At 28.7% G+C, this 16,984-nt stretch overlaps 1 protein-coding gene across 1 annotated transcript; it reads right to left on the bottom strand.

The window, feature by feature from the left end:
• Window positions 1-5,695: 5,695 nt before the first annotated feature.
• On the bottom strand, window positions 5,696-16,680 carry LOC123269967. Its single transcript, XM_044735924.1, has 4 exons — window positions 16,310-16,680; window positions 6,643-6,900; window positions 6,298-6,348; window positions 5,696-6,221 (listed from the first exon to the last, which is right to left on the bottom strand). Exons 1-4 carry the CDS (start codon window positions 16,406-16,408, stop codon window positions 5,706-5,708), a joined length of 924 nt encoding a protein of 307 aa, XP_044591859.1. The 5' UTR covers window positions 16,409-16,680; the 3' UTR covers window positions 5,696-5,705.
• Between the last annotated feature and the right edge of the window lie 304 nt (window positions 16,681-16,984).

Genomic DNA, 16,984 nt, shown 5'->3' with positions numbered 1-16,984 from the left:
TATTATGTATTGAAATCATTAATATAAATATTGTTATTCAGTTAATAGATATTCCCGAGAAAAAATTTTTCTATATAATTATATATAATCATATATGATTATATATGGAATCACATATATAATTATATATTATATATGAAGCAATATGCAGCCATGCAGGATTATATATAGTTCCATATACAATTATATATAAGTATATATAATTATATATAATCATACATGATTATATATGGAATTGTATATGAGGTTATACATAATCATATATAATTATATATGACTATATATGGAGCAATATACAACCATGCCGGATTATATATAGTTCCATATACAATCATATATAAGTATATATAGTTATATATAATTATATATGACTATATATGGAGCAATATACGGTCATGCAAGATTATATATAGTCCCATATATAATTATATATTGAAACACTAAATTTTTGCTTAATTTAAAAATTTAATTATTTAGACCATTAAACCTCGTGGATAAGAAATAATCGCCTAAACTTCTAAAAATTAGGATTCGCTGCTCTGGGATATTCCGCTCCCGTGAACCAATGAGTGTCTTTGTCTTTAGATGATTTTATTAGTTTGAGACAGAAGTTCTCACGCGTGCCAGTTAATTTATTTTACTTACTTACAAATTTTAACTGCAACGATGACCCTTCGTCTTTGATTGACCCTTTGGCAGGTTGTAGATACCCGGGAAAAAATGATCAGACCTGACCATGCCTGTTCATGTATGATCAGGCCTGAAGTTAGACCTGATTATACCTGTTTATGTATGATCAGGCCTGAAATTAGACATGATCATGCCTGTCCATGCCTGCTCATGTCTGAAGTGTCAAATACGCTCAGGCCTGTTCATGTCTGATCAGACCTGTTCATGTCTGACGGGTTAGATACGCTCAGGTTTGATCAGGCCTGTTCATGCCTTTTCATGTCTGATCAGATCTGTTCATGTCTGAAGCGTCAAATACGTTCAGGTCTGATCATTCCTGAACAGGCCTGTTCATGTCTAAAGGGTTAAATACGCTCAGGTCTGATCATGCCTGTTCAGTTCTGATCAGGCCTGTCCATACCTGTTCATGCCTGAAGGGTTAAATACGCTCAGGTCTGATCAGGCCTGTTCATGTCTGAAGCGTTTACGCTAAGGTCTGATCAGGCCTGTTCATGTCTGATCAGGCCTGTCCATGTCTGTTCATGTCTGAAGGGTTAAATACGCTCATGTCTGTTCATGTCTGATCAGGCCTGTCCATGCCTATAAAAGTTAATTAAATTTACCCTACGGTAGGTTTTTAATGATAATCAAAATACTTTTATTTATTGAATAATAAAATATACCGTTTATTGATAATTTACAAATTTATTAATCGAAATTAATGTACATACACTGAACATATTCAAAAATTTTTTCTTAGCATATTTGGTCCTTAGCATGAATAGGTATGGACATCAGGTATGATCGGGCCTGAGCGTATTTAACGCTTGAGATATGAACAGACATGGACAGGCATGAACAGGTATGATCAGGCCTGAGCGTATTTAACGCTTTAGACATGAACAGGGATGAACAGACATGGACAGGTATGATCAGGCCTGAGCGTATTTAACACTTCAGACATGAACAGGCATGACCATGTCTAATTTCAGGCCTGATCATACATGAACAGGCATGGTCAGGTCTGATCATTTTTTTCCGGGTAGATCTGATCAGACTTGCATAGTCTGAGAGAGATGTGATAAAAATTTTTTCTTTGACGAAAAAAATTTTTTTGGTCATCACAAAAAGTGCAAAATTATTTTTATCATTACGTTTAAATAATTTTGAAATAAAAAATTTGTTACATTTCCTATGGGATGTTTTGCTATGCTCTGCTTCTGCCTAATATTAAAATCATTACTTATTTTATTATTTAAATAAATGTGATGTTATAATGAGATTCGGTTAAATAAATAAATTAGGACTATCAAAATATATTATAAAATCAATTTTTATATTATATTTATGATAAACTTATTCGATACGTTATGTACTTCATAGAATTGTTGTCTCATAAGATAGCAGCACAGCAGGCGGGAACTTCAAGGCGCACGGATATCACCAAAGTTAAGTTAAACTTGTAGTATTTCGGTAATGTAACTTAACAAAATAGAATATTTGTAACAATAGAATGAATATTATTTAATATTAGAAATATAAGAGTGAATTAGTAGTAAATTATGGTGAATAGTCACCTAATAGTAGTAAAAAAGGAATATAGGATTAATTGATAGTGTTTTAGTGAGTAATCACTTAATAGTGGTAATAGTGGTATAGTAGTAAATTGACTAAGAAATATCTAACGTGGTGGTTGACACCGGGGGATAGATCGAAGTGTCGATCAATGCTCAGGTTTTGAGGCTCGTAGCTGATTTTCCCCTCCTCGTGTCGTCTTGTGACAATCGTGGTCATTAATTTAAGTATGTTTTTAATATTACTGGAAAATAGCAGTTTGTAAACTAGAACGTTTATTAATTCTAAATTTGGAAATTAGTTGATAATAACATTTGTGACATTATTTATGACTGAATTTATATTTGCCACCAATTTTACAAATGATATTATCAACTGATTTCCAAATTTAGAGTTAATAAACGTCCTAGTTTACAAACGGCTATTTTTCAGTATATTAAAATCATACTTAAATTAATGACCACGATTGTAGATTGTAAATCTATACTAATAAATGGAGAGCCGGTTTTTTTGTTCGGTTATACTGCGAAAACTACTGAACCGATCGAAATAATACTACCCTGGTGGAAATATTATTCTGATAGTAGTCTGAATCATAATTGTGGGACTCTGAATCAGAATGTCACCAGTCTGAATCTCTCTGAAAATGTCATAATAAGAGTCGGTAAGTAAGATAAAAGCAGATAATGTCGTTTTAGGTTATTATTTGACATAAATTTCGGACTCTGCGAGAAGACTGAATCAGACTTATTCAAAGCTGTTGATAAAATTTTAAATGTGAAAGAATCAGACTTTTTCAGAGATATTATAAATTAATATTAATAACTTTTATTTCTCGATAACTTCTTTTATTAATTGAATCAATAACTTATAACACTTTACATTATTTTTTCTTTTTATTTATAAAACAGAAATATATGTTCATTATTAATTAAAATGAAATCTATTCTATTTATTATCTCAATATTAAAAAATTTATATATAAATATAGTTTGAACAAAGTTTTCAGAAGCAGAATATAATTCTCTTTATAACTAATTAGATATAAATCAACTATTTTAAATAATCATGATATAAATATGATTTTTCGATGTTCCTGTTCATACATCAGTCAATAAAATTATTTCTAAAGTAATTGATTACATACTTTTGTTACAAATAAAAATAAAACTATTTATCTTGTAAATACTTATCAAATACATAATATCATAGAATAAAATTTTACATAAGATTTATAAATTTTGGTAAAGAATATAATTCTATTTACTGTTCTATATTTTTTGACGCGCTTTCTTTGATTTTGTATTTAATATTGTTGAGTTTCATCAAGAATATTTTTTTTTATCTTCTCCCAATTGTTGCTGGAATTTCTGGAGAAAAAAAAAAAAAAAAAAAAAAATTGAGCGATTACAATCATGACCACATTTTTTACTGCCTATTATTTCAATAGATTGTTTTTTCAGAAACTAAATGCTTAACTATGTCAATACTAAATATATACAACGAATAATATTTGAACGTAATATAAATTTTGTTATTCAATGGATTGAAAAAAATTCTCTTTGTTCAAGAAAATCATTTTGAATAATTTTATTTTCTCGATTGAGGTACAAAAATTTTTGAACTGTAACAGTTTTCTTGACTACAATGAATTTTACGTAGTTGAAGATTATTTTATCTTGATTCAAGAAAAAGAAATTCGTCAAAATAATTTTCTTATTCCAATAGTTTTTCTCCTGACTTGATTTAATCACCATGACATCCTTGTGGTATCCGAATGACATATTCTCTGTCTTTCACTTCCGTCTTAATACATGGTTCCTTAATCATATCTGGCTCACATACATGCAGATTATTTGTTACTGTGCATTCCTCAATGTTATAAACTGTTACCTCCCTTGTTGAGTGGAAATACGAGTTCTGTCTAATAATTTCTTCATAAAAAATATAAATTTTTCTGTTATTTTCATCCATGTCGAAGAAACAAATATTTTTTATTTGACCTATTTGTCCGTTAATCAGCACTATCAGAGAATCATCTTTTTTTTTACACAAACGATAATTGCTCGAAGTATATCGGTTAATGTTGTATATAAATCTATTAAAAGATTTACATTTCTGTATTTCGTTACTAATTTTAGTGTTCAAGAGTTCTCGTTCAGTTACAGTCAATTCATAATTTTTACCTTTACTTATTAGAGTGCAGCCTCGTATATCAAATGTATTTTTTAATCTTCCTGTTAAGTTTCTTTCACAAAAAATTTTGAACTTGTCGTATTGACTTATATTACCTTTTAATGGTGTTAGTGACTTTTCAAAGATATATCTTCGAGCAACTTGAATAGCAAGATTGGTTGGACTTTTCTCCATTTTCAATACAAAATGATTTTCATTTTCAAAATTAAATGTATTATGATATGATAATGGTCCTAAGTTTCGAACACTTTTTTCCATATGTAGTAGCAGATGAATATTATACGTCATAGCTTCTTTGCCAAAATATTCTTGGTAAAAAATTACATACTTAATAAGCAAATATCCAGCTGTACTCAGTTCTTCTTCCTTGATTTTTTTAGACAGCAAAATATTTAGAGCTTCTGCTAATAGAGCTAAGTGATCTAAATATTTATGAGGGAGGACATCTTTTAAACAAATCAGAGAATAGAAGAGTAGCCATGATCGCCACTCAGATGCTTTCCAAATTTCTCTTTCCGTTATTTTCCTAGGTGATCGAGTAATACAGGTGGGATGTTTGAAATTCATTAGCTTAGTATTTATAAAATCCAAGTGATTTGGGCTTCCAACATAATATTCTTTGCCAAACGACGATAAAATAATTTCTGTGTGTTGTTTAATTGTCCCCAATAAAATAGAATGCATGTAATCGGGTGACATGCCATTAACGAGATCAAAATATTTTAAATTCATTAAAGGGGATGGTCCCCATACACCCAGAATATCTTTTCCATATTCATTTTTACCCGAAAGAACCATATTTTTTTTTATTGATGCATCAGTTCGGTCTTTTGGGATATATGTACTAACAATAAATTTTCTGCAACCATTAACTGATTCCGTAGGGTGCTCGCAGAAAGTACATCCATATAATCCATTGTACTGTTTCATATTGAGCATTTTACATCTTGCCACTGAATCAACAACTGCACAAATCGGAAAGAATTTACTTTTTACAATTTTATCGCCTACTGTCCATTCAATACCTTCTTCAGATAAGTCATTTGCTTGATCAACAAATGGTTTCAAGAAAAGTTGCATGTTTGGTTCCTTATTATTGACCCATATACCTGACATAATCATATGTTTCTTTTGAAGTTTTGGAGGTAATTCATTAATTGCCGCATATATAGGCCAAGTTGTGAATTTACTGGATTTATATGATTGACAACCATCTGTGTTAAATGTGTACGAGAAATTAAATTTACTCGATAAAGGATTATTAGCTATGATAATTTAGTATAAACTTCTCCATCAGTAATATTTTCAATCGTATCTTCATCCGAACCATTTTCAGTACTTTCAAAACGTTTAAGTAGCTCTTGCTGTATTTCTGGGTCATGCAGTATCATCTTTAATTGTACTCTCATGTCAAGAGTTATAAAAAACGAAATATTAGGTGATGGATTAACATTTTTACAATTCTGACAAACCAATCCTTCAATATTTGATTTTTTCTTTTCTCCATAGTAAAATAAACACTCGTCGCAGAATAAATGATATGAAATAATATCTTCATTCAGGTGTAATATTTTGAACAATTGATACTTGGAATCGGGAACCAAATTTTTGCCGAACAGCGTGTTGATCATTGATAATATTGATGTGATAGTCTTCCACGTAAGTGATTCTTCGACTCCTAATAGAAGAGTCATTAATAGTGCTTCTCCTCGAGAAACAGATGTGCAATTACAAAGAGGTTGACGATAATTATCATCAGCAATATGTATATTATGTTGACCCTAAAAAAATTAATTGAAGTTAGGAAAATAGTTTATCAAGAACTTTATTAACTTTATACTTAAGCTTTACTCATACCTCTTTGTGTACATCACTAGAATTTTCACACATTAATGGCGATTCTTCAGCCTGTAAAAAGGACACAAAGTAAGAATATAATTATTACAATCACCCGAAAATATTTTATTAATTATTTACAACTGGGGTTCACCCTATTTTATAGATTTTTTTGAAAATTTATTAAAATTGTGGTAATCAACTATGTTTTTTTAATTGTTCATTTTTTTATGTATTTTTTAAAAGAAATATATATCAAAATTTTCAAACAAAAAATTTCGTTGAAAAGAATCAAAATTAAAATGGTGAACCCTACTTGTAAATAATTACCGATATTTTTAGGAGAGAATGCTATAAGATACTTACGTCAAACCAAACTTCTTCTTGATTATAATCTTCATATAACCACGAATTTTCGGTATTATTTTCCAGATTCTCATTCTCTTTGTCTTCTTCATGACAGCGTGATATGTTATCTGTGATTGACATATTTATTTTTTTATCGTTAATAAAAAGCCCTCCTGATATTTTCATTTTATCGCCATCAGGTACCATCGGATCAAGTAAAAAATCACTATTGTTGTGACAATGTTGTTGAGAACTCGTAACGTCTTGCATTTTTGCCTACAGAACATTCAAAAGTTTATTATAGTTTACAATAGGGTTCTGCGCGACTTTTGTCAAAACGACAGCAGTTGCGCAGAACTCTATTTTGAGCAATAAGGTAAAAGACCCAATTATTGACACTGGCCTAGTTATTGACACTTGCAATTTTATTTTAATTAAAAAAACTAAATCAACTCTAATAAATAAATAAATATAATTTTTCAATTATAAATTTTAAGATAATTGCTTTTTTAAAAACATTTTATTTTTTTAATAAGAATGTGGGGGTCATATCTTCCACCCACTCCCGGGTAGTTTAATTATTATTATTTTTAATTATTTATTATTATTTATAATTATTATTATTAAATAATATATAATTATTTAATTATCATTATTTATAATTAGTGATATTATTTAATTATTATTATTATCATTTATGTTTATTGTCACTATTTAATTTTTATTATTATTATTTATTAATAATAGTTAATTAATATAGTTATTATTTAAGTTGAAGTTTTTCTACAACGATATTAAGTATTGTGTTAGAAAAGTCTTAGTTGTGCCGCATCACCATAAATTATACCAGATTATAATTTACTTGGTGATGCCAAACAACTGATAAAATCTCGTCTGCTGCAAGAGCATTTTTGGGAAATTTTATTTTATTGTAATTGTATTGCAAGTAATAAAATTCACATTTGCAGCTGACGAGACCCTAATAAAATTTATTCTAATAGGATTAAAAATATGTAAAATTAGTCGATAAGAAGCTTAAGGATTTTTCCCAAATATTTCCACAAAATATTCTCAATAGCATACCTTTTTCTAAAGAGAAATTAAGGGATTAAAAACTCTTGTCGCCTGGCCAGCGACCGGACCCAAGACCTCACTAATTGCTCTCTATACCTATACCTATATATATATATTTCTCTCTCTCTCTCTCTCTCTCTCTCTCTCTCTCTCTCTATCTATCTCTTTTAACTAAAATACTTCTACTTTTCTATAATTTGAGAATCTATCCTGTACATGTACCTACGTATATCAATTCTATAATTTGTGTGTACCTAGAGAATCTTTCCTGTACATGTACCTACATATATCAATTCTATAATTTGTGTGTACCTAGAGAATCTTTCCTGTACATGTACCTACGTATATCAATTTTCCATACTTACGTACAAACTAAGTACTCCTACCCTTAATATATTTTCTATATACTTCCATCGAGTACCCCCTACCCCAGGAGAGGTCGGAGGCCGAGATGGACACTTGAAAATTTTGAGTTCGACGGAGTGACCCCTAAGCTTCGTATCGCATAATTGTAACTTCACCTCGTTTTAAGTACACGCGTGTATTAGCCATTAAATATATTTAAATAAAAATTATAATTGTATATCTTCGTTTACTTCACTAAATAACTCAACGCCCTTACATCCCAAAAGAATAAAATTGCAAGTGTCAAACAACTAGGCCGGTGTCAATAACTGGGTCTTTTACCTTAAAGAAAAATTATTGTTTTTGAAGCTAGAGTTCCAGGAGTCGAGACTTTTTTACACTGATAGAAGGATTTGTTTATAGTTAAAAATATTTGTTAATATTTAACAAATCATTTATTAGAGACCACTTTTTAGTCCTTAACAAATATTTCTTAGTATTCAAAAAGATTTATTAATATTTAATAAATGAATATCAGATTTATTAAATACAAACAAATCATTTTAAATACAAACAAATCATTTTAAATACTAAGAAATATTTATTTGATACTAAATATTGGTCTCTAATAAATGATTTGTTAATTATTAACAAATATTTTTTGATACAAATAAATCCTTCTATCAGTGTAGGAAGTTCGAGCGTAACTTATAATTCAAAATAATGTTAAAAATTTTTTTTACTTTCAGTTTTCCCAATATTCGTGAAAATTCTTTATCTTAATTTAAAATAATTTGATCAGTTTAATAATTGATGATTTTTACTTATTTAATAAAATAAAGTAATAAAATGGCTTTCTTATTCATTACTTGCCGGATTAAATAAACAGACTCGCCAACAGCGCGTTTGATTATACCCATTACAGAGACGTGCATGGGTGTATGAGTAAAATATTTCTCTCTCTGTAACTATATTGATATCTTTGTCTTTTTTCTCAGTTGTTGACGCGACGGTGCCGAATATTTATTCGAATAAATAGCTGACGATAAACGAGTCAAAAACATCAAATTGAACTTTAAATATTTTAAACATTATTTCGGTAATGTATTATTATTCATTTTTTTTTTTATATTTTATAATAATTCAAGTTTCTTGTGTATACAGTCAACGCTCTCTGTATTTGACTCGCCCGTACAGGACCATTCTCTGTATTTGACTCGTCCTTGTCCATAAGAGCTGTGTAAAATCGTCAAATACAGAGGAAGAATGTGGTCAAATACAGAGAGCGGTCAAATACAGAGAGGTCCAATACAGAGAGCGTCGACTGTAGTTTTTTATTCATTAAAGTTGGGAGGTTTATATTGAAAAATAAAATAATTCTCGACTATAGTTTGTCCGTCATAAGAGCCCGTGTATAAGGAAATAAAAAATGTGATTTTGAAATTTAATATCTAAGAAACTAAACGGTGAATCTTTTTAAAATTTAGGGATTAGATAAATTACACAGTAAAAAATTTTGCGTCTTTGCGTAAAAAAATTTTGTGTTAAAAATTTTTGTGTTAAATTTTAACACTTGTATGTGTTGAATTAACACAAAAAAGTGTTAAATTAACACAAAGAAGTGTTAACTTTTAACATAAAAATTTTTAACACAAAATTTTTTTACGCATTGACGCAAAATTTTTTACTGTGTACGTATTTATTTAATAATTTATTTAATGTGTATGATAAAATTTTAAGATTCGTCCAATATAAAAAACAATTTTTTTTTTGTGGGAAATAATGTTGTAAACTACTTAACAAAATCGTTATTCTCTCAATGAATCTATTTTTTATTTTTGTTTTTTTTTTTTTTTTTTATATTGAATTTAAAAGTTTTTCAAATTATTATAAAAGTACTGCCAAGAAAAAATAAAAAAAGGCAGTAAATGATCTTATCTTTTTGACTGAAAAGTAGATGTCAATTCATCTCTTTAATGATTGGTTAAAAAAATACCGGTAAAATAGTGTTTATATAAAAAAAAAATAAATCTTTTTTTAATTTTCCACGATCTTGTTTGGTCAAACGGACAAGTTAAAAAAAAACCAATGTCACTTTATTACTATCTTTTATTACCCTGGTTAAAAATACTGATTGAAAAGAATTGAGAAGCGGTCACTCCATGCAAACTGTATATCTATATTAGACTGGGCCAAAAAAATTAACTATTTTTTTTTTTTTTTTGTATATCGAAAATATTATTTGGGATGACAAAAAAAAAATGTTGTGAGAATTTGAGCCCTTAATATTTATATTAAGAGGTCTATCATCGCAACTTTTAATTTTTTTTTCCGGAACGGGTTTTTGTCTCATAACTCCTAAACCATCGAGGTAAATGAAATAAACTTAGATGTTTTTTGAAGCAAATTTAATTGTCTACAAAAAAAGACTGATTGAAATTTTTCGTCAGATGAACCGTTTTCTTATAAACACGCCTTGAAAATTGATAAGATTTCAGAATTTTATTGTTTAACTTTGGAATTTTGTAATTCACTTAAAAATTAGTATCCGGAAAAAATTCAATAGAGATTCTTGAAGGGAATTTAATTTCCTACAAAAATGTCTCTTAACATTTTTAGCTAAATTCACTCCTTTGAAAGTTATTCAAAGTTAAAAGTTGATGTCAAAATAAAATTCTGGTTTTTTTCGCTGTAAATTTAATTTTTTTGAGCCCATTGAAAATTTTGATCTTTTTATAGATAATAATTTTTATTTTATCAACAGAATTATGAAAAAATTTGAAAAAATCATAATATATTTTTATTTATTGGCATTGAAAAGCTATTTTCTGCAGAAAATTGCATTTTCACTGTGTTTTTGATAGTTTAAAAATAACAATCATGTTGTTTTCTCATTGAAAATTATTTACTTTTTATTTAATACAAATTTATCTACGAGAATCCGCTTTGATTAACAACCTCCCCTTACTCCCCTTGTTTCATTTTTTCGACATCAATCCACAGTACTACATCTCATGAGATTACTCTCTCATTTTCTCAATAATTGCGTCGCTTAATACAAAGCCAACCGATTGAACATAACCTCAAAACAATATTATTAATTATTAGTATCGTATTATATAGCGCCACGATGTTTTATTCATCTATCACCATTTCTAAAAAAAAAAGACCCCTAGTTCGACCTTCACTTTCGGTATTTCTTACATTCCATTGTTCTACAAATAGAGAGGTTATGTTTTTAGATAACTGTAGCATCTTTCTTCATTGTTAATTGTGGATCGAGCGTCGCTTTTAATCTCAGTATTCGTGTTGTGAGTTGTGTGTCTAATTTCTAGTGTTGTTACAATTTTTATTACAACCTGACTCTCTTTATTTGTTGTGATTTTTGATTACGTAAATATAATTGAATAATATCAAAGAACTGTATCAATATGACAACCGAAAAAATTAATTTGATTGGTGTTCCAATAGCTAAAATTAATGGTCGTAAACTTCCCACTATAAAAGAAGTTTTATTATTATTTTTTTATCATCACAAAGTTCTTCATCTAAAAGTCAATGAAAGTGCAAAAAAAAACTGCAAATATAGTTCAAGATTGTTGGAAAAATTTACAAATTTTAACCTCCGGGCTTCGAAATACGATTAACAAAATACTTGAGTTTTTCAAAAAATGGCAATTATTGCAGTGCAATAAGAAAAGAATAAAATCACAAGCTCAAAAACAAAAAGAAGTGAGTTTTGAACAAAAAATTCAACAGTTATTTAATATCGCTGGAAAAAACGGTCTAAGAAGTTTGAATGGAGAGATCAACAACTTTTCGGCTCAGAAACTATTGAATCAACCAGAAATTTCTGATAACTCCAGTTCACCAGAAACTTCGAGAAAATATGTTGAAATTATGGAAACCGATGAGATAGGTAGATATTTGGTATTTACAATAATACTTGATTTAATAAAATTAATAACTGAAAAAATAATTGCAATTTATTCTGTTCCCGTAACCGTATACAGAAAAAACAATTCTTGACTAGAAGGTAAATTATCTTGGCTCAAGAAAATATTAAGGAAGATTAAAAATTTCTTTAATGAAGTCAAAGTTTCTTGACCCCAGAAAATTTCTTTTTGCTCCAAAATAACTTTTGTCTTCCTTAAAATTTTCTTGGTGCAAGAAGTTTTTTTTCTGTGTAATTTTTATGCTCAGCATAACTAATTGATAACTAAATATTATGTAATCTTGTTATACTTTGATCACATTTTCTTGTAAATAATATCAAAATACTTTTCAGAAATAGATTTGGTTAATGATAATAATAATAATGAAATTACACCTAGTCAAGAGTTACTAACATCGTCGCAGTCAACTATCAGTCAAATTTCAAATGTTTCCGATTTTGAAACAGAATTGTTGTCTGAAAAAAATACCAAAAATAAACATTATCACTCCAAATTTAGCAGCTGCGCTTGATCGTGCAAATGTTAGCAACAGAAATGCTACATATATTTTGGCAGCTACCTTACAGAGCGTTGGAATAGATCTTCGGAATGTTAATTTAAGCTATAAAACTATCCAACGAAATCGTATACTTCTTCGAAAAGAAATAGCTGAAGGGTTAAAAAGACTTAAAGTTCAATGATAATTACGTAGTTCATTGGGATGGTAAATTGTTAAGCGATATTGTTGGCGCAGATGTTGTAGATAGACTCCCAATTCTTCTGACATCGTCTGGCGCTGAACAATTATTAGGCATTCCAAAAATTGGAGCAGGAACTGGAATTGAGCAAGCTTCAGCAGTAAACTCAACTTTGAAGCATTGGGGTGTCAGTGATTATGTCAAAGCGGTGTGCTTTGATACTGCATATACAAATACAGGTAAATCAATACTATTAACAAAGTATTTAGAATTGAGAGATTTTATTTTTCATGTTTGTTTTAATTCATTAATGATTCTATTATTAAATAGGCATTCATCGTGGCGCTGGCGTAGAACTAGAGAATCTTTTAGGGCGAAAAGCTCATTTGGTTGCCATGTCGTCATCACGTCATTGAACTACTCATTAAAAGGTGTTTTTGAAGTATACTGGCCAACGCAAAATGGCCCAAATTTTTCAATTTTTGGTAGATTCAAAAATAATTGGAACAAGATAGATAAATCAAAAATACAGTGCAGAAATTAATGATCCCTATTGTTGCTAAAGTACTATCAGAGAAAAAAGATGAAACATTGGATTTTATTGAAAGTTATTCGCTGGTATGTTTAGTTACATAATATCATTCACAAAAAGCACTCAAAAACAACTTTCTTTTTTCACTATACACTGAGAGAAAAAATTTTTTTAAGAAAAATGCAAATAATTGAAAGAAGTTTTTCTACATTTGGAAAAAAAACAATTCTGAATGAAAATTCTCAAGTTATCTATCTAAAATTGTATTTTGTTTTTTATTTTTTAATCAGTTAAACTATTTTCCAACAAAAAGTTACTGTGCGAAAAATTTTGATTTCTTCTGCAAAAGAAATGAAATTGTTGAAAATTTCCAACATATCAATGTCTTGTCACTAGAATGCCCATATTTTTCAAAAGAAATTTTTCCTTTCGGTAAAGTTAAAAATATTTGTGTAATGAAACAATTTAAACCCTAAATGAATAGTAATTTCCTGGGGACGAGCGAATACAATTGATTTTAAACATAGACAAAAATATACGTGATTATCTTTAACTCGTAATTTATATTAAATTAAAATTGATCGAATTTTGTACTTTGTTTTAATTGAAATCTTGTTCTTTTAGTATTCAAAAACGATTTTTAATTATTAATTCTAGATTAAGAAAATCAGTTTTTTTCATTCGTACTCATTTGTTGCAGAAATATCTTCCGAGGAATGATTACCGAGAATTTTTAGAGTTATCGTCAATTTTTTAGGAGTTATTCCAAAAGATAATTTCACCTTTAAACATCCAGGAGCGATGAGTCATGCTCGTTGGATGTCGAAGGTAATTTATTGCCTGAAAATATATATTTTTAGGGGAGAATTTAAGCTGACCCCTCATGAATTAACTAGTATTCGCCAAGTATGTATTTTCATAATTGTCATTTATATAAAAAGCTTGGTTCACTTCACCTTCTGCTATCTTAGCTGCAAATAATGACTTAATTTTGATGCAACAATTGATACTCTATGATAAAATTAATTCATCTGTATCAAAAGGAGCTTTAAAAAAATGAGCGATCATTTGTGGTATTTAAGTGACAAATTAGCCATAATTTCTCTATTTGACGATGCTGTAGATCCGGAAGTAAAGAAAAAATGGTAAAAATTTGAAAAATCGGAACCCTATAAAAACTAAAGCCAGAAAATATGAATTTGACTACAAAAACTTACATGAATTTTTACACAAAGATGTAAGTGACTTCATTTCAACAGAATCGTTAACAATTTTAAAAGACTTTGACTTGCCACATGAATTTTTAAGTGAAGAAGTCGACAAGTGGTCCAGCATCGATAGTTTTCAGGAATGTCAACAATTTTTTTAGTAAATTGGCTGTTGTCAATGATGTCGCGGAACGTGGTGTAGCGCTAATTGAAGATTACAATCAATGCCTTACTAAAGACGAAGAACAGCTCCAATATTTATTACTAGTTATTAGTGAGTATCGGAAAAATTCCCTAATTGCAATAAAAGTACGTTAATTGAATGATTATTCCGTCTTTTAATTGTTAAATATAATTATAGATGTACTAAAGTTTTATATTGTTTTCCTTATAGAATATAAATGATTAAAATACATACAATGATATTTTTGTGCTATAAAATTTTTTATGAATGATACAGTCGATGCTCTCTGTATTGGACCTCTCTGTATTTTAACCGCTCTCTGTGTTTGACCACATTTTTCCTCTGTATTTGACGAATTTACACAGCTCTTATGGACGAGTCAAGTACAGAGAATGGTCCCTGGACGGGCGAATCAAATACAGAGAGCGTTGACTGTAATTTGATTTTGTTTCTTATTGAATGTGTACTATATCATTGATGATTAATTTCTGCTAAGCATTCGTATTAAGCGACGCAATTATTGAGAAAATGAGAGAGTAATCTCATGAGATGTAGTACTGTGGATTGATGTCGAAAAATGAAACAAGGGGAGTAAGGGGAGGTTGTTAATCAAAGCGGATTCTCGTAGATAAATTTGTATTAAATAAAAAGTAAATAATTTTCAATGAGAAAACAACATGATTGTTATTTTTTAAACTATCAAAACACAGTGAAAATGCAATTTTCTGCAGAAAATAGCTTTTCAATGCCAATAAATAAAATATATTATGATTTTTTCAAATTTTTCATAATTCTGTTGATAAAAAAAAATTATTATCTATAAAAAGATCAAAATTTTCAATGGGCTCAAAAAAATTAAATTTACAGCGAAAAAAACCAGAATTTTATTTTGACATCAACTTTAACTTTGAATAACTTTCAAAGGAGTGAATTTAGCTAAAATGTTAAGAGACATTTTTTGTAGGAAATTAAATTCCCTTCAAGAATCTCTATTGAATTTTTTCCGGATACTAATTTTTAAGTGAATTACAAAATTCCAAAGTTAAACAATAAAATTCTGAAATCTTATCAATTTTCAAGGCGTGTTTATAAGAAAACGGTTCATCTGACGAAAAATTTCAATCAGTCTTTTTTTGTAGACAATTAAATTTGCTTCAAAAAACATCTAAGTTTATTTCATTTACCTCGATGGTTTAGGAGTTATGAGACAAAAACCCGTTCCGGAAAAAAAAATTAAAAGTTGCGATGATAGACCTCTTAATATAAATATTAAGGGCTCAAATTTTCACAACATTTTTTTTTGTCATCCCAAATAATATTTTCGATATACAAAAAAAAAAAAAAATAGTTAATTTTTTTGGCCCAGTCTAATCTATATATACAAAGAAAAGAATTGAAATTATTGAAAAGAATTCGAATTTGATCATTTTCAATTCTTTTCAATCAATATTTTTAAACAGAGTAAATAAATAGCAGTTTGTAATTGTTCAATTAGTAACATTTTTGAAAATTGAGATAATTAATTCTAATGATTAGTAGAAGCATACAGGGTACAAAAAAACTTAAGAACTATTTTACTTGTTAGTAACATCATAACCTTCTTCAATGAACCATGCTTGAATAAAAAAAAAAAATTCTTCTCTTTTCTAAAGATTGTTTTAAAATTTTTAAAATTTATATATTCAATTAAGATAGATATTCATACTTACAGCATCTCGAAGTTCTTTCATTTTTTGATAATAAGTCGAACGTGGTATCACACTATCGCCGTAGCGATCTAAGTATAATTTATATGGTCCTCGCCGCATGATACTATGCTTATGTTGATAGTTTTTGTTGAAAATATTAAGTTGAAAATAACAATTATAAAATATTGAAAATTTGTACCATAAAAATTATTTACAGAAAATTTTTATTTACACCACTGTTATAAAATATTTACAGCCGAATTTTTCGAAGTACGTAGTATAAAACTTGCGAAGAAATTCGTAAAGAATAAATTTTAAAATCGTTTGTTGGATGTTTTTTTAAATAAATATATTACGTGATTACTCTGATATGAACTGAAGTTGTAATACACTAAAATAAAACACAAAGCACTCAAATATCTCACTTAACTAAAACTGTCACTCTGTTATACCTCGTAAAAAAAGTTATCCCCACTTCAGGCAACCACGTCTAAGCACATCAGAAATAGTCGGAAGTAGAGGTAATTTTTTCTAATGGTCTGGCTGCACAACGTGTCAACATGAGACTTAGGGCATATAGTATATATTTATACATGTATATACAAACGGAACTTTGGCACCAGACTCTGTCGAGTCCGCAGAAATACACGAAATATATAGATATATACATTAGCATCGAATAAAATTTTATCTTAC

This window comes from Cotesia glomerata, linkage group LG7 (assembly GCF_020080835.1).
Source record: "Cotesia glomerata isolate CgM1 linkage group LG7, MPM_Cglom_v2.3, whole genome shotgun sequence".
NCBI lineage: Eukaryota > Metazoa > Arthropoda > Insecta > Hymenoptera > Braconidae > Cotesia > Cotesia glomerata.
Note: the sequence above shows the minus strand (reverse complement) of the source record. Positions and strands in the feature narration are given on the sequence as shown.

What these genes read in the sequence shown, in the direction of transcription:
- LOC123269967 (XM_044735924.1), bottom strand. Translation starts at nt 16,408, where the DNA reads ATGCGGCGAGGACCATATAAATTATACTTAGATCGCTACGGCGATAGT. An exon ending in TGAAAGAACTTCGAGATGCT is followed by an intron (nt 6,901 to 16,309) that starts GTAAGTATGAAT and finishes AATGTTCTGTAG; the next exon opens with GCAAAAATGCAAGACGTTAC. An exon ending in CTAGTGATGTACACAAAGAG is followed by an intron (nt 6,222 to 6,297) that starts GTATGAGTAAAG and finishes TAATTTTTTTAG; the next exon opens with GGTCAACATAATATACATAT.